Raw genomic sequence first — 24,613 nt, 5'->3', positions numbered from 1 at the left:
ATCTATTTCAACTAATATCTGATCATTAGGGGAAAATGAGGGTATAGACATTTATCAGGTAAAAAAATCACACACCTCCCCTACATACACTCACTCTTAACAAATTCACTGTAATCTGGGTCTTTTGAGAGTGAATGATACTGCCCAAGTAGGCAAAAGTCAAAAAGTTTCATATCCCAGTGGTAGAAATAGCCCACCTTTGTACCTTTGTTAGGGATAAGACCCTAATTCAGAAACAGTGATTGTTTACCTTAGAATATGGGTTGAAACAAATATTTTAGTATAGAATAAAAGATTAACTTTATATTTAAGTTAATATTTGGTCAAATTAATTTTTAATAAATAGAATCTAATAGTTTACATTTATATTAACTTATCTTTTGTCTCAGAAGACATCTAAAGATACAGACTTTTCAAATGAATTAGCAATTGCTTCTCGGCCTTTTGGCTAAGATCAAACGAATTAGCAAAGTTTAAGAGCTTTTCAGGATAACCATGTGTACCTCTCCTGCCCCTTCTGTCTTTCCCTACTTTTTCATTTGTCAGATTACCAGCGAAGCCCTCAATAACATCCGCACTATTGCTGGAATTGGCATGCAAAAGCATTTCATAGAAGCATTTGAAGCTGAGCTGATGAAACCCTTCAAGACAGCCGTTAAAAAAGCGAATATCTATGGATTTTGTTATGCCTTTTCCCAAAGCATAGCATTTATTGCAAATTCTGCTTCCTACAGATTTGGAGGTTACTTAATCTCCAACGAAGAACTGCATTTCCGCTTTGTGTTCAGGTGAGGAATGTCCCACCAATGTCACAAAAGATCAGCATTCTAAGGAGGAGAAGCCTAAGTGCTGTATCTAAAACAGCTGGGATTTGTTATTTCATAAGGTTCTGTGGGTGATCTGGTGGTTCTTCTGGCCTGGGCTCTGTCCTTTAGGCTTTGGGTATAACTTGTTTCCATGTGGCCTCTCTAGTAGATGAGCTTACTTTCTTCATAAATGGTCTCAGAGTTTCAAGCGCAGCAGAAAAAGGCACGCCCCAGTGTGCTGGCACTTTCTATGTGCCACATTTTCTGATGTCTCTTTAACCAAAGAAAGTCATACAACCAAGCCCAGATTTAAAGACTAAAGAAATAGAATACATCTTTTGATGAGAGGAGTAACAAAGTCACATTGCAAAGGGATGTATGAAGGATGAATTAAGGTGATCATATTTACAATCTACTATGTTTATTAATGCTGAAAATCTCCAGAGGTCTTTAGAAAATGGTTCATAGGGCTATCATATTTGAACTCTATCCCTCTCTTGCAAAGAGAACAGTTTTCCAGCCGACTTCCCCTATGTAGAGACAGAATAGACTATTCAGGGGCATTAGGTTCCTTATTTTTAGCCAGAGTCTGCTTTGATCATAAGATTAGTTTTGAGTCTAGTTTCTTACATTTCTAGAGGTGAGAGACTGGGGGTGTCAGGGTAACAGGAGATGGAGTGCACATGTATATGGATATGGTAGGGGCAGTGAGGGGAGAGACAGTCTGAGAAAGACTTGGAAAGTATTACGAAAAGTGGTCCCAATAAAAATTTGTTCTTTCAGGTTTCATTTGCTAGCCAAGAGTTCTGTCTTTTCATCTGATATCTTTCTAGCACTTCTATTCTGCCCACTTCTACTAAGAAATTCCTTTCCAAGTCTTTGCATATTTAAAATACTAACCCAAATCTGGTAATACCAATTGTTGACTTGTTTTTGTTAGTTTGCAGAAAAATTTTTGTTTTTTTCATTTGCTTGCAGTACTGGGGATTGAACTCAGGACCTCTTGCATGCTAGGCAAGTGCTCTACTACTGAGCACATTGCCAGCCTATATAAGGGTTTTTAGAGAATTACTTTCCAGCATGTAAAAATTGAGAGACTACACAGCCAATTTCTGGGTTTGCTTTTAAAACTGGAAAGTCATTTTTTCATAATTTCTCATTTTATTCCAAGTGCTTTCAATCCCTTAAGCTTTAGACTGGGCTCCTGGAGATGTTTGCTTTTGCAACCTTGACCTATAACAAGTTCTGCTCCTAAGCTGAGCAGTAAGATGCACAAAGACACATCCCTGACCCCATTCTTACCCCAGACAGGCACCCTATGAATGGAGGTGCAGATGGACAGCTTTTAGGGTTGCCCCTTATGTCTGGTCTAGGTAGCAGCAAAGCTGTCTCTTTCCAGATTTATCATTCTTTTCTTTGTTCACCCATTTATTTGTTTTTAAGACCCATTTTGAATACAGTTAGAGGCTGAGACAAGTAGAAAGATTCAGGCAATTGAATCTTGTCTGAAGCATGAATTATCTGCAAGCTTGGCACAGAATTGATACTTAAATCCCCCATCATTATCTTTTATGTACTTACCATTGATCCAAAGAATGTTAGAATTGTAAGAAAATCAAAAAATCTGGTGATATTTCAAGCCCCCTTCTTTTAAAAAATGTTTTTCAAAGATTTTCCCCCTTTAAACCAAAAAAATTTTAAATAAAAACCATTATGGTGGAATCAGGGTTTGGAGGTCTGAGCTCTACCTTGCTCAGTCTACCCCTTACCCCTTTTCATTAAATACAGTTTGCAAATCTCTCCAATTCCCACATTCCCAGACAAGTGATTTGCTAAAGGCTACTTGATTCTTTCCCAACAGAACCAAGGTTAGACCCCCAAATTACTGCCTCTTGACCTTCACACCAACCATACCCACCCTTCTCTGCCTGGGTGTCTGATTGCAGGGTGATTTCTGCAGTTGTACTGAGTGCGACAGCTATTGGAAGAACATTCTCCTATACCCCAAGTTATGCCAAAGCTAAAATATCAGCTGCACGCTTTTTTCAGCTGCTGGACCGACGGCCCCCAATTAGTACATACAGTACTGCAGGTGAAAAATGGGTAAGTATTGGACCAAGGGAGTTGTGCTTGTGTGTGTGTGGGGGGGTGTATATGAGTGTATGTGTGTGTGTGTGTGTGTGCACGCACAGAATGACCACTGGGAATGGTCAGATAATATCACTTAATTTCTAAATTTCTAGTCTGAATTTGTTCATACTGCACTGAGAATGGACAGAGATTATATTTATAAACGTAAAGGAATGAAGCGGCATGCACACCTGTAATTCCAGTGGCTTGGGAGGGTGAGCTGGGAGGATTGAGAGTTCAAAGCCAGCCTCAGCAAAATCGAGGCACTAAGCAACTCAGTGAGACCCTGTCTCTAAATAAAAATAAAAAATAGGGCTAGGGATGTGACTTAGTGGTGAGTCCCCATGAGTTCAATCCCGGATACAAAGAAAGAAAGAAAGAGAGAGAGAGAAAGAGAGAGAAGAAAGAAAGAGAGAGAAGAGAGAGAAAAGAAAGAAAGAGAGAGAGAGAGAAGAAAGAAAGAGAGAGAGAGAGAGAGAGAGAGAGAGAGAGAAACTAGTATCAAAATTTATTCACAAAGCTGGCAACTGAATAAGGCAACAAGATCCAATTGTTATTAGTCCATTTTTCATTACTGTAACAAAGTGTCTGAGACTGTGTAGAAAAGAAAAGAGATGTATTTGGTTCACAATTTTGGAGGCTGTAAATCCAAGATCAGTTGGCTCCGCTGATTTGGCCTCTTGGGAAGGCCCCCTGGGCTGCGACACACGGTGGTGGGATGGCAAGAAAGAATACATGAAGGAAAGATCCATAGTGAGACAGGAAGTAAGAGCATGGGCAGGGGCCAGTCCTCCTTCTCTATAGCAGCCTTTTCTCAAGAACTAACAGGGTATGACAAGAATGACATTAATTTCTTCCAAAGGCAGTGCCTCAGTGACCCAATCACCTGGCATTAAGGCTTATCTCTTAAATGTTCTACACCTTTCTCAGCATTGCCACACTGGGTACCAAGCTTCCAACAACATGAACCCTTTTGGGACAACTGGAGTCAAAGTCAATGAATGCTAAATTCTATGTAATATAAAACACACTGAGTTTGAGTATGAACAAAGCCAGATGTCTTTTGAGATCTACCTGATAGCATGTTTCCTGTGGATGCCCTGGTGTGGAATGGAGATAAACCAGTTCTTCCTATCCAACAATATTTATTTGATTCATAGTCACCTGAGTTCAAATGTTAGCCCATGTGGATGCCCATAAAATTAATTCAGTCGCCACAAAAAGTCTTTTTTTTTTCTCCTAATGGATCCTCCAAGGAGGTGTTTTTAATCTTTCCTATTTATTTAAAATTTTATGTTCAAAAAAACAAAACAAACCTAAACAGTAGTAGATATAAATCTTTCCCTTAAAAATTGTCAAATGACCTGTTTTTCCTTCAGCTCAATAAAAGTAAAGTCTCTGTGTGGTTTATTAAATGTCTACTTCTAGGGTTCATAACTCATATAGTTTTAAACACACTATAGTATTCACCTCTGCAGTACAGACCTCAAATAACTTTCAGACTAAGTCATTTTGAGTGTAATACTATTAGTTTAAGCCTTTGGGGGAAGAGTCGTGCAAGCTCAGACTGGCTTCTGTGAAGTATTATCCTTTAGCTTCTCTTCCATTCAGATCGTCAAGGAGTGGAGGACAAGGAAATCCCCTTAGGTTAGAATGAGAATAAGAGGTCAAATGTCTAATTTTGCTGCTCAAGTCTTCTTTTATGATACACCTGCCAGAGTGGGAAGTAGAAAGTCATTTTATTAAGTTGCTACCCCTATACTTTTCACTTAGACAGTACGATGTAGATCTAGGTGCATTTTCAATATTCTAGGCTTCCGAAGGAACGTGAGTAATTCCAGTTCTCTCATCCACAGGACAATTTCCAAGGAAAAATTGACTTTGTTGACTGTAAGTTTACCTATCCTTCTCGACCTGACAAGCAAGTTCTGAATGGTCTCTCAGTGTCGGTTAATCCAGGGCAGACACTGGCATTTGTTGGAAGCAGTGGATGTGGCAAAAGCACCAGCATTCAGCTGTTGGAACGTTTCTATGATCCTGATCAAGGGAAGGTGGTAAGCCATGCAAATGCTTTTTTGAGAGTTTTGCTTTCTGCAAGGTATCTCTCTGAACGTGGTCTCCAAGACTGTGCCTTGCCAGACTCACTCTAAAGTGCTTGCCTTAGACACTTAGCCCTATGGACATTTTCCATTTCCAATCATTTTATGGTTGACCAGAGTCTACCTCATAATTTCTAACATACTCTCCCTAGTTCCAGATGGCCTGCTGACCAGTTAGGTAAGGAAAACTGGTCACACTGCAAAGCTGGAGATGAGTGTATTTGACAGAAGCATTCACTTACCTGTAAATGGAGCAGAAAGTGCAAACTAATCAGGAAACTAATGGCTGGGAATGGAAAATGTGGGGGTGACAACGGACACAATGATAAATGAGCAAGAAAGGGGACCAAGCATGAAAAATCTGAAACAATCCTGGGTCAAAAAACCCAAGTCTAAATAACATAAGGAACTCAAATTGATATGATGCCTGGCTAGGCATCATAAAGCTTTGGCAAGGATATTTGAGAAATTGATGTATTGCTTGGTTATTCTTCACAGCATTTTTTTTCTCTTTCTTTGTTTTCAAATAATATATTCAGGTGTTGACAAAATCAAAGAATAAATAAAGGTTTTTAACAAAAATTAGTACTCCTCTACTTTTTCTTGCTCAAAGGCAACTATTTTAACCTCTTAATGTTTTCAGATTTCCCACTGATGATTTTCATGTCTCTAAATAATATGTTCATGCTGATGTTGTCATGATTTAATGCATTCAGACCCCTGTTGACTTATTTTTTAAGAAATGAAAGATTAAATTATAATGTAACAAAAAAAGAAATGAAAAATTAGGTAACCTTTACCACTCCCTCTTTTTACCCAATTCCTTCCAATATAGTTCCATTATTTTTAGTTCCTCTAGTTGGAAATTTAACTAGTACACATTCATTGCTTTTCCACCACCTGTAGAGACTACCTCTTGAATTCTTTCTAAGATGAGGATGTTAGCAATCATAACTTTATTTTCACTTCTGGATTTCTCCCTTTACCTGTCAAGTTTTAACTGTATTTTTATATTATTAAAACACACAAAAAAAGTACATGCTGTTTATAACATTGATTATCTTTCCTGCTTTTACATTAGGTTGATTCTAACAGTTGAAAATTGATTAATAATTTTTACCATAGTTATGTGAATATTGCTCTTCCTATAGTCAATTATTGATACACATTAGCATTACCTTTTCTTTCTTGATTGCTTTTCTGAAAGGCCTTTTTTTCCCCCATTCTCTGCCTTTTAAACAATCTTTTTGTTCTTCCAATATTTCTGTTCTGCCATCTATTCTGAAAGACCTGCTTCTTGCTCTCATATCTGTCAAATCCTGAATTGATTTCAGCCTCGGCCTTGTGAACAGTTGTCATCCGACGAGTTCTCTGCAACACATTCATAGTTCCCATATTTTCCTCTTTCTTTTTTTTATCCTCCTTTTATTATAATACATCCACAGATAGTTTTCTAAGAAATGGTTCAGAGGCCTGGATCCAAAAATGTTTTATTTTGCTCCATACTTGATCAATTGTTTAACCTTAGTATTTTGAAAGTGGCTTGATTTTCCTGAATAGTATAGTCTTCATTACAATGAAGACCAATAACATTATGAAGAGAAAAACTTGAAAGAGGCAATTGCCCTTGCATAAAGCAAATCAAAGAAATAAGCAAAAAGATATTGGCAGAATTGGCAGAATTCGGGAAGTTATGAAAATGAGGAGCAGAAGTTGATTGCCTGAAATTTAAATCACTTCTATAACTGATTTTAGGTGTAAAACTTTTAATTTATTTGGAAGTATTTGGTGATTGATGCACCTAGAAAGCATAATACACTGGAGGTCTGACCTCTTTCAGGGAAAGGATTCAGTTTCCCAAAATGTCAACTCCATCATGCCCATTATTCAGGTAGATTGTGAAGAATGTGAGATGCAGGGAGCTGAGTCTATTGTGTTTGACTTCTCCAACATTAACATGTTTGCTGAGCATATGTCTCTGTCATAGGTAGAAATCAAGGCCCAGGAAAAAATCATTATGATTTTTTGCATTTCATAGGCACAGTATATTTTATTATATCATACATCATGGTAAAACATTTCTACAAATATGTTAAAGCAGGAAAACATCATGTCTTATCATTTTAAAAGCTCCTGTTTGCTTTTAGAGAAGATACCAAATGCAGGTATTCAATAGTTTCAACATTTAATTGGATATCTGTGAGGCATCCAGTACTTTCTGTGGGAGATTCTTAGGGAACATGAAGCACGTCTTCTGTCTTCTAGGAGCTTCCAACACACCACATATACAACAATTAGAGAATAGCTCAGTTTCTAATTAAGTAGTTATGCTTTGCAGAGAAACGGACTATGAAAAATGAGTAAAGCAAGATGAGCAAGAGCCAACTGTTAAGAAGTGCCTTATATTTTTTTCTAATGATATTTGCATTTTCCATTGCTTAGAGACTATCTAAAACATAATCTAAATTATAATCAAAACTAAAACATAATTGAGGCCCATAAAGTGCAAGGCCCATTATGTGCATGCCAATTAATATAATCTTTTTTCCCGTGAAATCATAGAGCCAAATACATTATAGTTGTATATTGGACACACTGTACCTTTATGATTCTAGACTCTTAAGTGAACCAGCTTAAATGGCAGATAGTTAAGTACCTACACTTATCTGCCTTCTAGACTGTGATTTCCTAGGAAACAGACGTTGTGTTTTTTTTAATGTCACAGGAACAGACTATATTTGAAGCAAGCACTTCAGTATGTGGTTGTTGATTGGCTGAGTGAACAAATGTATTCTTTTCTTCCTTGGGCTTATTATCTCAGTTATTCAGAGAGTAGTATCAGTAAAATTCAGATACAGATTTGACTCTTATGTTGTCCTATAGCTTCTCATAGAAAAATCCTCTCCATAACTCAACAGAGCCTCAAAATAGAGCAATTCTACATACCTACAGAGATTGTGCTACACTAACGTATAATGAGAATGTTTTTCTGAATTTACATGGTGTCCTGAGTGTCTTTTTCTTTTGAACCACCTGTTGAGCTAGAGTTTGGGGAAATATCAAACAAAACTATAGTCTGATCAATGTTCATTTCTATACCACTCACTCCTGACGGACACCAGCTCCAGAGGTTGAAGGCAACATAATTCATTGATCAGAGCCTGGGAATGTTGTTTCTTAAGCAAAACAAAAGTTCCACATAATTCCTAACTCCAAAATACGAGCTTTCTTCCTTCCTGGGATTCAAAACTCAATGCCTGTTGTCATCACCTCTATTGGCAGATGATAGATGGGCGTGACAGCAGAAAAGTGAACATCCAGTTCCTCCGCTCACACATTGGCATCGTTTCCCAGGAACCAGTGTTGTTTGCCTGTAGCATAAAGGACAACATCAAGTATGGGGACAACACCAGAGATATTTCCATGGAAAAAGTCATAGCAGCTGCCAAGCAGGCTCAGCTACACGACTTTGTCATGTCACTCCCTGAGGTAAGCACTCAGTGTGTTGTTCCCTGTAGTAGACAGGGATGGCGGGTGAGGAGAGGTAAAATGGGAAACGAAAAAAAAAAGTTGTAATTGTGGCTCGAGGAAAGTTCCAAGTTTATTTCCCAGTGTCTTAGTCTTTTAAGCAAAATAATTGAAAATCAACATACAAGTATAATGGTTAACAAAATGGTTGCTATAGACTTTGTCATACACACAGCAATTTCGTCCTGAGCATTAGTTCAATATCATGGAAAATAGCCTCGTATTTGGAGCAAACATGGGTTTGAATCCACGCTGACACTTCCTAGCTGTGTGAATAACTTTGGGACAATTTCTTATCCATTCTGAGATTGTCTACTTCATCTTTAAAATGTAAAAAATAACCTTAAAAATGAAGGAATGAGCTTAATAGCCATACAAAGAAAGCTGCTGTTGCTGCTGCTGTCATTAACCCCGCAATATCTTGGTACTTGGCAGCTCATGCTGTGAGTGGTGGGTACATCACGCCGCCTTAGTGTCTCTTACTTTACCAGAGCCAAGTCTGAACTTAGTGCAGTATTGGCTCAGCATTTTTCTGTTCACCAGGCATCTCTCTTGGTGGGTTGCCGCAGTCTGGCTGGGCACAATCAGGAGCCACTTGTCAAAAGAAACTAACTTTATTTTTAGAACCACACAAGCCAAACAAAACAGCTCCTCAGGAAAAACCCTCAGAGCCCCAACTGCCACCACCAGCTTCCCACAAGCCTCACCACCTCCCCCCATCCTCCTGCTCTTGAGGCCCATTGGTTGGGTCGTGTGGGCGGAGCCAAAAAAGTCCCCCAACAGCAGCTCTGTGGTCTGAAAGGGCAGGGAAACAGCCCAATGAGCATCACCGCAGAGGAGCCAATCAGCTAGATGTTGCTGGGGCCGCTGTGAGCCAATCACAGCTGGCAGTCTGAAAGGGCGGGGAAACAGCTCAATGAGCATCTCCAATGAGCATCACTGCAGAGGAGCCAATCAGCTAGATGTTGCTGGGGCGGCTGTGAGCCAATCATCAGCCGACAGCTGGAAGTTTGCTGGGGCCCCTTCGGCTGTGGCTCTCAACAGTGGTTGACCACAAGAAAAATTAAGATATGAAAACCAAGTTGTACGAGCCAAATATTACCTTGTACCTTCTCCACTTCATGTTTTTTTTTTAAATCACTTAAAAATTCATTTCCTTTGTATTTGATTATGTTTATAAATTTTATAATGTTTGGGGTAGGGTTTTGGTTTGTTCTTTTCACAAGTCTCCCCAGGTCTTAGGTTAGCCTCTTGGCCTGGTTCTAGCCTGGGCAGCCTAATCAGCACACCTGGGAAATATTATTTGCTGCATCTGGAGTTAAAAAGCAAAGTTGTGTGACCCCAGAGGAGCTACTGATTCCGTGAAAGTTTATTGAGCACCTACATGTTTTGCTCAAGAACTGCCTTGGAGTTGATTTACTGCCTCTTTTTCTTACAGACTTGCCCACAATACTCTTCACGGCCCAATTCATCTTTATAAGGATAAAGGAGGCTGCCATGACCTCATCTGGCTTAGTGGAGCATTTTTCAGGGGGCAAGGGAGGCAAGGGAAGGAATGATCTTGAATTGGAAGGCAAGTTAGAGTAGTGGTTAAGAGCCAGGATTCAGAACCTACCTAGACACACCTGAATTAATTAATTAATTAATTAATTGGTACTGGGGATTGAACTCAGGGGCACTCAACCACTGAGCCATATCCCCAGCCCTATTTTGCATTTTATTTAGAGACAAGGTCTCACTGAGTTGCTCAGCAACTCGCTTTTTGCCAAGGCTGGCTTTGAACTCTCAATCCTCCTGCCTTAGCCTCCTGAGCTGCTGGGATTACTGGTGTGCACCACTGTACCCGGCTTACCTGAATTTAGATTTCACTTTTGCTGCTTATTATTGTCTTCAAGTTTTATCATCTACAAATTGAGAGAATGTGATTTCTGTGAATACTGAGTCCCAACTAGTATGTGTGCACAATCTCTGAGGCATAGTAAACACACTGTGAATGTAGCCATGTCAGGCATCTAGCTAGACCCCTTTCCTTCCTAATTTCATCAAAACTCACAACAAATATGTGATCTGGGTACCACTACTGCATTTTTTCAGATAAGCTTGCAGCTCAAATAAATTTAATAAGCTGTACATGATAGCAGAGCTAGATGTATAAATGCAAACCAAGGCTTGTGTTCTAGATTGGTGTCTCCCTAGGAAAGGAGTGGAGCAGGAAGCCCCTCGAAAAGCACTTGTGTTCCTGGGCTTTTTCCATTTGATGATCTTGTCCAGTTAAGAGTTTAGAAATCAGGGAATCTCCAATCAAGGAGGATCTCTTATCTGGGATCTTACCTGGAGACAAGGAGAAAGAGATTGAAAATATAAACCTAAAAGAAAGGCAGAGATGAGGAGTAAAAATCCCCTCATTTCCCAGCACAAACTTCATATTTTCTTATATTCCTAGCTGGATTTTATAGGATTATTTTCACTCTCCACAAGTTCAAAAACAATCATTTAAATTCATAAAGGAGTCATTGATGTGAGCTCCATACAGCACAGAAGCAATGGACATTTCTAGTTCTCAATCTTACCATACCTTTTCCAGAAATATGAAACTAATGTTGGGACCCAGGGATCTCAACTCTCTCGAGGGGAGAAACAACGCATTGCTATTGCTCGGGCCATCCTACGAGATCCTAAAATTTTGCTCCTAGATGAAGCCACTTCGGCCCTAGACACAGAAAGTGAAAAGGTACATACTGATTTTCTAAAGTTGTAGATCATTTTAGATTAATCTTTTGCTGTAAGAATGGTACTGTTTTCAATTTTCTGATTCATTAACAGTAGAAATTGGCAATATTTCGTGGAAGCAAAAAATAATCTCTAGAGAAAATGGTTTAGCAGAGATTTGTTTCAGATAAAAAAAAAAACTTTACCAAAATAATAATTGTTTTAAAGATTCTTCAGGTTAAGTGACATTTTTCAAAAGGGAAATAACTTTTTAAACATAATAAAATAATTTATTGTAATAGGTTAGGCATAACATTTTATATTTTCTCAAGCAATGTGACTTTGGGTGTGCCACATACAGCAAAGAGGAGAAGGTGGCACCTGATGTTCAGTTTGCATGAAAGGAGATGCAAGTGAGAAAAATCACAATTCTGAAATTCAAAATATATGATTAACAACTTAAAAATCAGGATTCCATTCTGGGAAGAGCTAAAATGTCCTGAATGAAGACAAGCATCAAGAATGCCACTTAACTTCTACTTACATTGTTTTCTTTAAATAAATTAGACCACCAAATTTTTATAAATTTACTATGATTTTGTAGTTTCACTGAAATTTCTTGTCTTGCTGAGATTTCTCAGCCTGTGAGCTACAATTTAAATCATGGATGCATAGATCTTCTATTTGCTTGATCCTCTGTTATGCTGAATCTTTGGATTTCCCCTAAGTATGGGATTGTTCCCAGGTGGTATTGAACTGAACTCTGAATGATGGTAGGCTGGGGACAATCATATCTCTTTGCATCAACTTTCTGTCTTTTCTTTGCAGACAGTTCAGGTTGCTCTGGACAAAGCCAGAGAGGGTCGGACCTGCATTGTCATTGCCCATCGCTTGTCCACCATCCAGAATTCGGATATCATCGCTGTCATGTCACAAGGGGTGGTGATTGAAAAGGGGACCCATGAAGAACTGATGGCCCAGAAGGGAGCCTACTACAAGCTAGTCACTACTGGAGCCCCCATCAGTTGACCTGACTCAAGAATGTAATACTTAGAGCTGGGGACATCGTCCCATGGTAGAGCACTTGCCCAACGTGCTTGTGCTCAAGGCCCTGGGTTCAATCCCCAGCACATGGGGGAAAGAAAAGAGAAATGTTAATATTTTATTCTTACAGACATAACCATACGCTGAGATCAAGACTAATTTCTAATGACCTTCAATAGTAATTCAGTTTAGATGTCCATATAGAAACTGGAGTCAATGTGAGTGAAACTCCAAGGTCAAGCAGCTGTTTAGCCACCACACAGTGCTTCTCTGCAGAAGCCAGTTACAATCACTACATGGGAGTTGTGAGAGGCTGTGGAGTGACTGAGACTTTGAACTCCTCGAGGCAGGAGGACTGCCATTTGTGATTTTGAACCCTTGGTGTATATAAAGCTTCCTCTATAATAGGCACTTAATAAGCTGAACTAAGAAAAAATGTGAAAAGAGCAAAAGGATCAAAGATCAATTGTGTTTCTCAGCTAATAGTTTCTTGCACACGAAGCAGATACATTCATCCCTAAGACTGAGGATAGGGAAAGGAAGACTTTTGCATCCTGGAGGCTCTCAAGCTGAGGGATGTGGCAGGGGCAAGGATTAGCAGGGGTTTACCAGTTTGCCAGTGTTGATTGAGGTTGTGGACCCCAGGGTGAAGTACGTAGGAGCTGTTGGACTACTTGCTGGGCTTGAATGCTGAGAGACATAACTTCCTGTTTACTAGACTAAATCTGCTGGTGTGGTTGGGTAGAGGTGTGTAAGTGTGTGTGGGGGGTCTATTCCAAGCCTTATACTTCTCATCATCCCCCTCCATATTGGTTGCTTTCTTTATTCCATAAGTCCGATTCATGAAATAAAAATAGTGCCTTTTACCTTGCTTTAGCTTCTTAAGGTGTAACATTTAAATAGCCAGTTAAATATGGCAGAAAAACTCTCGATTCTTCCCTGCTTTTTCAGAATACCACTAAATGATATTAAAAGAATTAAGAAAGCATAAAACCACAAGAACACAGAAAGCAACATGAAGCTGAAAACAAAATTTTGAGATCCAGGAAGCAAATAAACAACAGATAATGGGTTTAGAAGATGAGAGAAAACAAAACGGTCCTCTACTGGTTGGGGGAAGGGAAGATTGTGAACATTCCATTTGGTACTACAGGCCCCTAGCAAGGCTCAGGATAAGCCATAGGGTCCTTCAAGGAGTGGGAAGGAGAGGAACCCATGGGGCTGAAGACAAGAATGGGCTGAGACTGTGTAGCAACAGAGGTGCTGAGCCTCTCCTGCCCTTCCCTGATCCCAGCAGGACACCTGGGCACTCACAGACAGGCTTGGCATAGGGAGACAGGTTGCAGTTGAGGGGCGATGAACACATAGGAGGCAGAGGATTGAGTGTAAGGGTGTGTATGGGCAGAGGGATCCCTAGCTACGGTCCTCTGGCAGATGACTGAAGAATGAATCTCTGCAGAAACTGGTCAATGCAAGAAAAGAGATCTATGGGTCCGCTAATCTTTCAAAGGATATTTGAGAGTCTTCAGAGTCTTTCAAAGAATATTTCCTAGCCAGATTACCTGACTGTGAAGTACCTGACTGTGAAGTCCCTTTGCCCACAATATGTACACACTCAGAGATACCCTGGCTTTTCAGTGCCTACCTTTTGCATAAGCAGAGACTGCCAAGGATCATTAGGAAACATTTTAACATACAAAGCAAAAGTGACAAGCAAGAGTACACCCAAAAGAAAGGAAATAACAGGTGACAGAGACATTGCAAAAATCAGAAAATGCTCAGAGAGGCAATAAATTTACTCAATGAGATATTTCTGTCTATTCAAATAAAAACAGGAGTCCATTAAAATGAATACATACTCACACAGATACACAAAAGAGCTCTTGATAGCAGAAATGCAAAATTCAATAGCAGAACTACACAGTTCTCACCAGCTGTCCTGTTATCTCAATGTCTTCCTCCCTACATCTTCTTCCCAAGCCTACTCACTCTGTGCTTATATTTCTTCTTCCCATGGCCAACAAATGAACTTATGCCGACAGAGTAAACTTGAGTTGTGGTATTTTGAGGTGTATTATTTTTCCCCCTGTGTTTTCTTATAAATAACTTCAAAGATGTTTTAGCAGGTTGACTGGTCAGGCCAGAATTATTGATGGTTGCCAAGTCTGGGAGACAGAGAGCAGAGGAATGCATTCTAGTTATGAAAAATCACAGGATGAAATAAGTTGCAGAACAAAGATGACTGCAGAATAAAGATGCAGTAAAACACATGCTCATCCTCTAATCTTGAAGAAAGAAGAGCAGAATTCACGTTTAGTGGCTTTTCAAAGAAGGAAAACCCAGGATCTGTCTGGGAGTTTGTTTCCCTAGAGCAAAATTCCTGGGGTCTGAGGACTGAGTTATCTTTTCAAATAAGGTACTTGAAAGTTTTTGTTGACATAAAAAAGGTTGACTTGAGAGGATGTGAAATGATTTGGGAAAACAGTTGCTTTTTGAGGCTTAGTGACAAACTTCAAAAATCAAACAAATAAAGTTGCATTTTACTTTGCAACGCCAGGGGGTGTCAGTGTCTCCATTTCTATTCTGTATCACTGACAAAGATTTGACTCTGCAATTTTAATTATTGTTTCTCAGCTGACCCAGGGGTTGGCTTAATCTGTTCTGTCTGATACTTATCGCAAGTCTTTCTTCAATTTAATGTTTTCATGATATGTTTGTGCTGAGATCAAACTCTCCTTTAACCCCAGTTAATAAAAGTTTATAGAAGAAAAAACAATAGAAGGATTAGAAGATAAAGTTGGGAAAAACTTTTTTTTGAAAGTAGAATGAAAAGATATTAAAAAATAAGGGGAAAAATTAGACAATTCAGGAGATGCAGTAATTTGCCAATAGCAATTCCAGAGACCTCAGAGAAAGCTATGGGAAAGAATTTTGTAAAGAAATAATCCAAGAATATTTCCTATAATTGAAGAATATGAATTCCACAATGAAAGGGTTCACCAAGTATCAGATATAATGAATAAAAGTCCTACCTTGGCACATTGTTATGAAATTTTAGAAAACTGGGATAAAGGAGAAGCTATTAAACTTTTCCAGGAGAGAGAGGAGATGTATTACATATTATAGGCAAAGAATCATGGTGACATACCTCCTCTTGACAACAAAACTCAAAGTTAGAGGAGATAAAGATTTGTCTTCGGAATTCTGAGGAGAAATTATTCTATACAGACAAAATGTTCTCAAGAACAAGAAGAGTCTTAAGAATTTCTCGGTCACTTAGGTCTCAAAACTTTTATTTCCTGTACATCTCTTCTCAGGAAGCTACAGAGGGAGATCTCCTTAAAATAGAAGAGCAAAGAAAGAAAGAGGAAAGAGGTGGGATGTAGGAACAAGTGATCTAACTCAAGACCAAGGTGATAGAAATGTCCAAGGGTCATCTAGGAAAACAGGCTTGCTATACCCATGGGGCACAGCCAGCCCAGACAAAGCAGGACAATGAGTTCTGAAAGGCATGTCTCCTGGAAAAAAACACCTGCTAGACTACCTGGTGGGCTTGAATGCTGAGAGACATAACTTCCTGTTGGAGTCTTGCATGTCAGTAGAGAGTACTGGAATACTGGGCAATGGGGGATGGGGGAAGAAGAGACAGTTAACTCCAAGGGAAAAGAAAAATTACACATAAAGGAAATGCATTTATGTTACAGTGCATGACTCACCGGAGAATGCTATTTACAAAGTCATATTAATTGTGGGTGGCATAGGATGTCTATATAAAAGAACTAGATCCTCATTTTATGATGGAAACAAAATAGTTCAAAAAGGTAAACAAATAGAATGAGAGCACATAATTTAAAATGTATTTTATATATGTATTTTATTTAACCTGATCTATCCAAAATACTATCATCACAACACATAATTAATATAAAAATTACTACCAAGATATCTCACATTAGTTTTTCTCACTAAATATTCAAAACCTTCATGCATTTAAACTTTCAGCACATCTTAGTCCAGACAAGACACATGTCAAGCTCTGTTATAAATATTCACCTGTTTGAGTTGACAAGAGGGGAAAAGGAAGATTGTTTGGGATAACAAAATAAAACTTTTAATGCTTCCATATTATCTAAGCTCCTGAGGATCTTTTTCCAAAACTAGTTTTGTTATAATTAATTTTAAAGATTATTTATGATTGCTTTCTATAAATAATTTTTATGAAAAATTGGACCAACACATTTTCTAATTTCTTTTGGACAGATCTTCAGTCATTTGATTCATTTCAGAATTGTATGGAAGCAAGTGCCCATAAACTAGAAATCCTACTATTTGGTAGAAAAAAATGGGAAAAATATGGCCTCTAGATTCTTCTGTTTAAAGCTCTTTTGCCTACAGTTATGCTAGGTCTACTTTGTTCTGAGGAAATTATTTCAATGAAAAGACATCTCAAGGTGTCTTAATGCTGCACTCATGCATGTAATTTGGGGCAATTATATATTCATTTTAAAATGTAGAGCCTGAAATATTTTGATATTGTGTTCTAATAGAGGAAGATACATAGGACCTTAATTAGGTATGTTTTGCCACATATTTATGCAAGAATTAAAAGTAAGTTTCCTCTCCTAAGTAATTACCAGAATATTCTCATCAGGTTGGTTTAGGATCCCACTTCATGTTTACAACTAAGGGTTTGATTTATTAAATATCTCTCATGCATGCAAAAGCTCTCTGTAATCAGGTCATGCAAGTAGAGAAAAAAGATTGAAAATTAGCTTGCTGTTTTCAAGCACATTTTAGGATAGATTTACACATGCATGTGTGTCATTGTAAAATAAGTATTATGTCCATTTGCATTTTCTCCAAATTTCTAGATCAAGTGAATATTTCACCTGCATATGAGATGGCAGGTGAAAGCAACAGCAACAAACCCAATTCCAGCTTCTTTCACACTGTGTTCAATTAAATGCCCAGTTAATTTAAATGGATAGACTGTAAACAAAGCAATGCCCATGATTATCATCTAATTAGCACTGGCCAACATTATAATGTGCTCATTAGTGAGTTGTATGGTGTTCTAAGGCTCATAATGAGTAATCAGGGTACACATGATTGGCATGTAGCTGCCTAGATGCAACTACTCAACCCAATAAATCAGAGCTAGGACAAAATGTGCTATAAAAAAAGAAAGAAGACTATATAGCCAGCTGGTGAATTGACAGTTTCCTCCTTTCTATAATTTAGGTAAAACTCTGACTCTCAGACACAAAGAAATTCAAGAACAACAGAATACTGGTGATGGGCAAGGAAATGTTCACGCAGGTGACACAGAACAAGTGCTTCCAATTATCATAAATGAGTACAGAAAAGAAAAAAATCTTTGAGCTGTCATATTGGTTCAGAATACAGACTGCTGATATATCAAGTTTAGACTCATTTAGAGGTGAGCAATGTCTAAATAAAATTTCTTGAAAGTTGAAAATTCAAATAATCATTTCAGTGTAACTATAAAACATTTTATAGTTTAGAAAGTGTTTTGCCTTCATAATTTTAATGTATTATTATGAATCAGCAGGCTGCAGGAAAGGGATGGAGCTTTAAATTGCATTATATATATATATATATATATATATATGTATATATATGTATATATATTATATATATATATATATATATATATGTATATATAATGAAGTCACTGTAGCAAGTGTTGTTTGGTTCACTTGACACCCAGTCCTAGACCCTTTTTCTTTGCTTTCCTCTGTTGCAGAGGCTGGGAGGTAATTTACCCTCCCAAACTCCCTTGCAGTTAGAAGAGGTCAGGTGACTGTGTCTGGGTCATTAAACATAGGCAGAGGCTCTATCCAGGCTGTTGATTCCAAAATACACCCAGAAGATTTAAAAAAAAAAAAAATCCCTGTTCCTTTTGCCCTTTTTTCTTTCCTGGATACATAGCAAAGCCACCACCATAATGGCAAGGCAGGAAGACAGACTGAGCCTGATTCCTGGACATCCCTCAACTGTACTGCCTAGCAAAGCTACCTATCTTCAACCATCTTGTTACAGGAGAAAAAGACACCTCTCACTGTGTTAGCCACTGAAGTAGTTGTAGTTATTAATTAGGTATTAGCACCATCTTAAGAGACACCAACATTACTTTCATCCACCATATATGAACATAGTGTAACTCCACATCATGTATAACCACAAGAATGGGAAGTTATACTCCATGTATGGAAAGCAACTGAATTTTTTTTTAAAGTCACCAACCATCAAAAAAAACAACAACAGATTTCTATTCATAAAAATACTGAAGTATATAGAAAATAATGTAATGTTGAAGTATTGATGTGTGCTTAAATGACCTTCAGATATGACTTTTATTCCTAGAGATATTCCGGAAATATTTATGCAAAAAGGAATTAATCCATTCCCCCCCCCAAACATCACTGCTATAGAAAGGATGGTAGAAGTCCTTGTAGTTCATTCTAGTGGCTTCCCAGGAATATCTCATGTACCTGCTTTCTATAAAGGAAGGAGCTACTTGGGTACTTAGTGTGTTATCATTATGATAATTATGCTTTCTTCTCACATGATAAGTTGGGATTAGACTGCAAATAATGTGGATTCCATTGGCAGAATATAGACAGAATTGAAAATAAAGTGGTTCAAGAAGAAGACAAATTTTAAAAAGATGGGTTAGGAAAGATGAAGAACTATGTTCTTAGTTAATTGATAGCCAGGTATAGTCTCAATTCTTTCAAGTTCACTGACCAGAGATAGCACTGGAGTTTCCCAAGAGTTACAGGTTCTGAGCCCAGAACCAAAGGAGAACCTTCCTGGGGAAGTCTGTGAACTCATCCTTGCCTCTCAGACACCTCAATATGCTTATTATATGCCAGGAGGGAGTTAGAAAAGAAAAGCCCTTTGTGCACCTGAGAAGATAGTAGAAGGGGATTTCTAATTTTTATATATCATGGTCATCCTAAAAAAACTTGGGATCCTATAATTTATTGGAAAGATGGTGCTGCATTCAAGAAGCACATTTTGACAGCTGTAAAGAATTCAAGCCTCAACTTTACTTTTTCATCGTCAAGACATCCATAATGAGGCCACAACAAACTTACTGAAGAACTACTTCAAACATGTAGGTACTTTCCAACAGCATAGTCACTTCAACATCTCTAACCCTCCTGCCCTTGAAGCAAAGTTTCCTTCTCACTCAGCCTATTATTATCTAAATCTTCTCAGGATCTTGTCTGGCAAGAATTTCCACTTTAGGATGTTGAGGAAGGGGAAATGGAATTGGCAATTTAATCATAGAGTCACTTTTACACAATGGGTGAGCAGGAAATCTATGAATGTTCTCATAGTAATAATTATGTCCCATTACATCAGCTGAATTACTACACATCTCCACGTACCTCTTTTCATAGCCATAAAATTTGAATTCTAATTGGAATATAATATTTTAAAGACTGAAATTATCATAAAGATCCAAAATTGTTTTAATAGAGTAGCAAATTTCAAAATGGAGCACAGTCCTTTTTAGAATTTATAGCCTTGTTTATTTCACATAAGTAAATTAAAACAGTATCTATGGAATACAGTTGTATCACCTGTTTTACTCAGTTTCAAAGAAAAACTAACAATAACCTAAAAGCCTTCCACAAAGACAGTGCTTCATAAAAAACAAACAAACAAACGAAAGAGTAGACTTGGAGGAAGAGCCAGAGCATACTGAATTTCATTGATTAAGATCCTAAGAGTAGCAGAATGTCACAGCTGGGATGAATTTTCCAGTCGTAGCCTTTACAAGGCCCCTTAGTTGAGAATTTAGGAAACTGAGGCCACCGATGTTAAACGGTCCCCTGGAAGTCACAGTACAGAGCCACACTGGAATGGAGGACTGCTGACTCTAGTCCAGGTGCTGCTAAACTCAATAAAGCCCTTTGTACATCCATCTTTGAATTTACTCTCACCTGCCCCATCCCCACCCCCACTTTCTGATGCTCTTTGGGATCCACAAGTGACAGAGCTTCTTGATGGGGCAGGGTAAGCCGGACATCGACATTCCAAAGCTAAGAAATGCACAGTAAACACCTCAAAACTCAGACGGAAACATTTGCTCAGCCTTTGTTAAATCCATGCAGCCTTCATACAGAAAGACAGCAAGGGCTCCACCATTCCTTTCGTTCAAAAAATTGTAGGAAGGCAGAATTTGGAATGATGATGATAAAAAGAAGACCTTGAGGATCAGATGCTTTAGACTCAGATTTTTTATAAAATATTTATTTATTTGTTTCTTTCTTTATTTATGGGACTAGGGATAAACCCAGGACACTCTACCACCGAGCTACATCCCAGCACTTTGTATTTTTTTATTTTGGCCTGGAACCTGTGATCCAGTCTCTGAGATCACAAGTGTGCACCACCACACTAGCTTTGACGCAGAAATGATGGCTGGAGGGCAAGGGCAGTGATGGGTGAAAGGCTGTGATGGGTGCAAGTGATTTCCACCTTTACGAGATGTCTTCCACTTAAGACGGGATGTGTGTGCTTGGAGGACAGCCTGACCAACACTACTCATAAGACAAAGTCTGAATCCTGAAAAAAGTCAATTTTTTTGAGCAAGAGTTATACTGTGATTGGCTCAATGATGCAGAAGGATAGATGAAGCCAGAGCAGGAAAGAAAGCTCTTCTTTTGTAGGGTCTGGGCTTCTTTCTCAGGCACACACAGTACCTGCTCTTTCTTCTGGGTATTCACACAGACATTCTCCCAGGGAAGGGGTCAGCCCCCATTTGGGCCAGCAGGGGAAATGGGCTGATGTGCTGCCTCCTGGCAGTCCTCATATGTGCCACAAACCCAACTCAGCAGGACCCCAGCTGCTGCTATTATTCATTCCCTCTTCTCTGGGGGCTCCTCCAAAGCACACAGTCCTTTGGGGAAACATCATCACAGCCAGATTCTCTTCAGAAAGCACAGGGCAAATAGAAGAAAAGAAAAAATTCTAAGAAATTTAAAATTCAAAACAGAAGGCTATTAATTGGTTTTATGCTAACCTTTATAGCCTTAATCTTCGAATTTTCTCCCTCCTTTAAGAACAATCACTTCTGGGCTGATTTCTTCAAATGAGATATGATTTCCTCCGAGTCATTACTGTGATCTCCATCAAAGACAGCAAAGAAAGTAATTAGTACTCCACACCAAACCAACCTCAAATTTGACAGAAACTGCATTTGTCCTTTGCAAAGCGGAAAAGGAAGCACCTTCTAATTCTTAGAATTTTCTCATGAGTTGTTGTCACTGGGCAGAAATTTCTGGAGTTGTTGCTTCTTATAGACTTTCTCTTCTACTAACTTTCTTTTTTTAAAAAAAAAATAAAGACTTAAAAGAATTAACAAGTGGTTCCACTTTACCTTTGGAGCAAAAACTACATATGAAGCATTAACAATAGGGGAGGGGAAAAAGTTAGGAAGATACCTTAGTAACATTGGGATCCAGAATTGTTTAATAGAGTAGCAAATTTCAAATTGGGATGCTTCATCCAGGGAGCTCTTTGCAGTTTCCAAGGTGTCCAAGAGATTGTCAAAGAGAAAGAATCCTTGGAGCAACTGTACACCAGTGTCCTTCTGTGAACAGTTTCTGAACATGCACAGAAGTATTAGTGTCAGGCATACATGTATGTTAAAGCCAGAGAAACCTGAAAGGTTTTCAGGTTTTCCTGAAAAGGTCAGAAAAGTCATCCAGCCAACCAGAATGTCATCATGAATATTAGTAAAACCACCTAGTTTTGTGGCCCTTATGCTTGCAGGACAGGACATGGTTCAGGGAGGGTGAACTTAGACTCTCTGATTTGAGGCAATAAAACTAGATCCAGGCAAACCAAGGTGGCTAGAACTCCCAGGACAGAGGTAGAGAGAACGGAGCTGCACAGAGAGAAAATCCCAGATCTGCCGAGGTCCCTTTGGGAAATGCAGTAGAATCTACCATTGACTTCTTATAGCAGGGAGTATGGATTCATGTTATCTTGCAGGAATGGGTGACCATATGAAAATTATTTTTGTTTTGTTTTGTCATCAAGGAAAAACACAGTGGGACTTGACTTGTAACATCCAATTCAGTAGCCACTAGATACATTTGACTATTTAAATTTAAATTAATTAAAAGTAATTTGAGTTTAATAACTCAGTTCCTCAGTTGCATTAGCTGCATTTCAGGAGCCCAGTAGCAGCAGGTGCTAGTGGTCCCACACAGGGCAGCACAGATGCGGATCATCTCCATCATTGTGAAAAGTCCCACCTGTAAACTGCTAGAAACTACAACTTTAATATACTTAAGAAAGTAATCATAGTTTTAAATCCACCTATTAAAAAAAAAAAAAAACTTTCTCTTTTGCCAAGAGTTTTTTGTTGTTGTTTGGGGTTTTTTGGAGGGAGGTGGGGGTATGTGTATGTTCCAATTTGATTTCAATTTTATTTACAAATTCATGATATATAATATTGATATTACTTTGGATTTTAATAACACAATAGAATTTTATTTTAAATTACCATTCTGTTACAGCAAAATAGGTATAGAGAAGGCACCAACTTAACCTTCTGAAGCAGATGTCCAGTCAATAGGCTGTTAAAAGAAAGGGATTCAAAACTCATCTTGATAACTAGTTTCAGCAATAATAAATTCCTTTGCATCTCTTTTCAAATGTATGTTTGATTGGACAAATTTCCTAAGTCAGTTGTCTAGATTGTCTCATCCCCAAAGCTCATAATATTGACATTTTTCTCTTGAATATGTAGATACTCAGACCTTTTGAATATATGGATATGGTAATAGTAGTCAGATGAACTCGGTTCTGCTTCCTTCTGACAAATAGATTGCAAGCAGAAGAATGTTTTCCATCCTTATTAAAGGCTGTCATTTTTTCCACGCTGTGAGAAACTGCTTCTCTTGCTGCCTAAGCAGTTTCAATTGCAAAAGCAATTTGCCACCATACGGATTCCTCCAGGAGACAATTGGAGTAGAAAAGAAAAATCTCCTCACATGGGGACTCTGAGAGTTTTGGCAGATAAAGGTAGAATTTGGGGGGATTGATTATAGAAAATGAGCCCCTACTCCTCTTGCTGCCCCCTAAGGATCGCAGGTCACCCAAAGAGCAGCATGGGGTAATTTAAGAAAGCTTCTCTGTGGCACCAAGAGGGGATTCAGGGTGGAGTCCAACATTGCTACAGAATCCTTGGCTCTTAATGCCCCAGTGTTCTCAGGCCTTGGTTAGAGCAGGCTGAGACTATACCAGAATGGAGAACACTTCAAGATGAACATTGCCAACCTCATAGGGAACTTTGATAAAAGGTTCTGAGAGGGGAGTTAGAACTCTGACCCAGCAGTATGAGCTGGGGGTGAGGCAAATGAATCATAACATATGAAGTGACCTTGGAAAGTTAAAATGAGGAGGGGCATTGACGAAGTGAACCAGAATCTTTGTCTTCTGCTGCTTTTGCCCTAATTATCCCATTAGCATAAGACAAATTTAACCTTAAAGTAAACTTTCTTCATCCCTCAGTCTTTTGCTTAATAACCAATTACCTTTTAAAAAGAAAGCTACTAAATGCATTTCATAAAAGCAACAGCACATGCTCTATAAATACACTTGGGAAAGAGCCAATAATTGCTTTGGTTTTTAGAAGTTTCATTCTCCAAAACTAATCTCTTGTCAACTAGCACTTCCTTGAACTATTATGTTCTTGTAAACATTTATGGGTTCTTTCACATATTATCATCTAAAATTATTCACATACTGATATTTTTGAGAAAGGTTAAATAAAACATTATGGTGGATCACAGGTCACTAATGTGTGTAGCAAAAACACACTCAGAATCCTTGTGTCTGCTTGGAGTGATGATACATGCCTGTAATCCCAGTAGCTTGGGAGGCCAAGGCAGAAAGAATACAAGTTGGAGGCCAGCCTGGACAACTAAGCAAGATTCAGTGTCAAAATAAAATTGATAAAAGGGTTGGGGATATAGCTCCATAGCAGAGTACTCCTGGGTTCAATCCCTAGTGTAGCAAAACAACAGCAAAAAAAAAAAAAAAAAAAAAAAAACTCTTAGGCTTGATTGAAATGATAGTCATCAACTAAAAGTCCAGAATTATTAGACTCAATGAGGGAAAAACAACCCTTACTGAGAAGTTATTAGTACAATATTAATAGTCTATAATGAGTAATTTTCTAAAGTAAAGCTGTAACTTTTCGTCACAGTTCAGTATAGATCGAGATTAATCCAGCTAATAGATACA

At 38.4% G+C, this 24,613-nt stretch overlaps 1 protein-coding gene across 3 annotated transcripts in view; it reads left to right on the top strand.

Annotated features, from left to right (window-relative positions):
- Abcb11 (ATP binding cassette subfamily B member 11) overlaps positions 1 to 14,872 on the top strand; it is a 92,456-nt gene extending 77,584 nt beyond the window's left edge. For all 3 annotated transcript variants that reach the window (XM_048812429.1, XM_015479284.2, XM_048812428.1), the window contains 6 exons: positions 547 to 788; positions 2,753 to 2,909; positions 4,793 to 4,990; positions 8,318 to 8,524; positions 11,148 to 11,294; positions 12,101 to 14,872. In XM_048812429.1, coding sequence (XP_048668386.1) covers positions 547 to 788; positions 2,753 to 2,909; positions 4,793 to 4,990; positions 8,318 to 8,524; positions 11,148 to 11,294; positions 12,101 to 12,301 — 1,152 coding nt within the window. In that variant the 3' untranslated portion in view covers positions 12,302 to 14,872. The remainder of the gene's footprint in view (positions 1 to 546; positions 789 to 2,752; positions 2,910 to 4,792; positions 4,991 to 8,317; positions 8,525 to 11,147; positions 11,295 to 12,100) is intronic.
- The last annotated feature ends 9,741 nt before the right edge of the window (positions 14,873 to 24,613 follow it).

This window comes from Marmota marmota, unplaced genomic scaffold (genome assembly GCF_001458135.2).
Source record: "Marmota marmota marmota unplaced genomic scaffold, marMar, whole genome shotgun sequence".
Taxonomy (NCBI): Eukaryota; Metazoa; Chordata; class Mammalia; order Rodentia; family Sciuridae; genus Marmota; species Marmota marmota.
The sequence above is the reverse complement of the archived record's forward strand: the minus strand, read 5'-3'. Positions and strand labels throughout refer to the sequence as shown.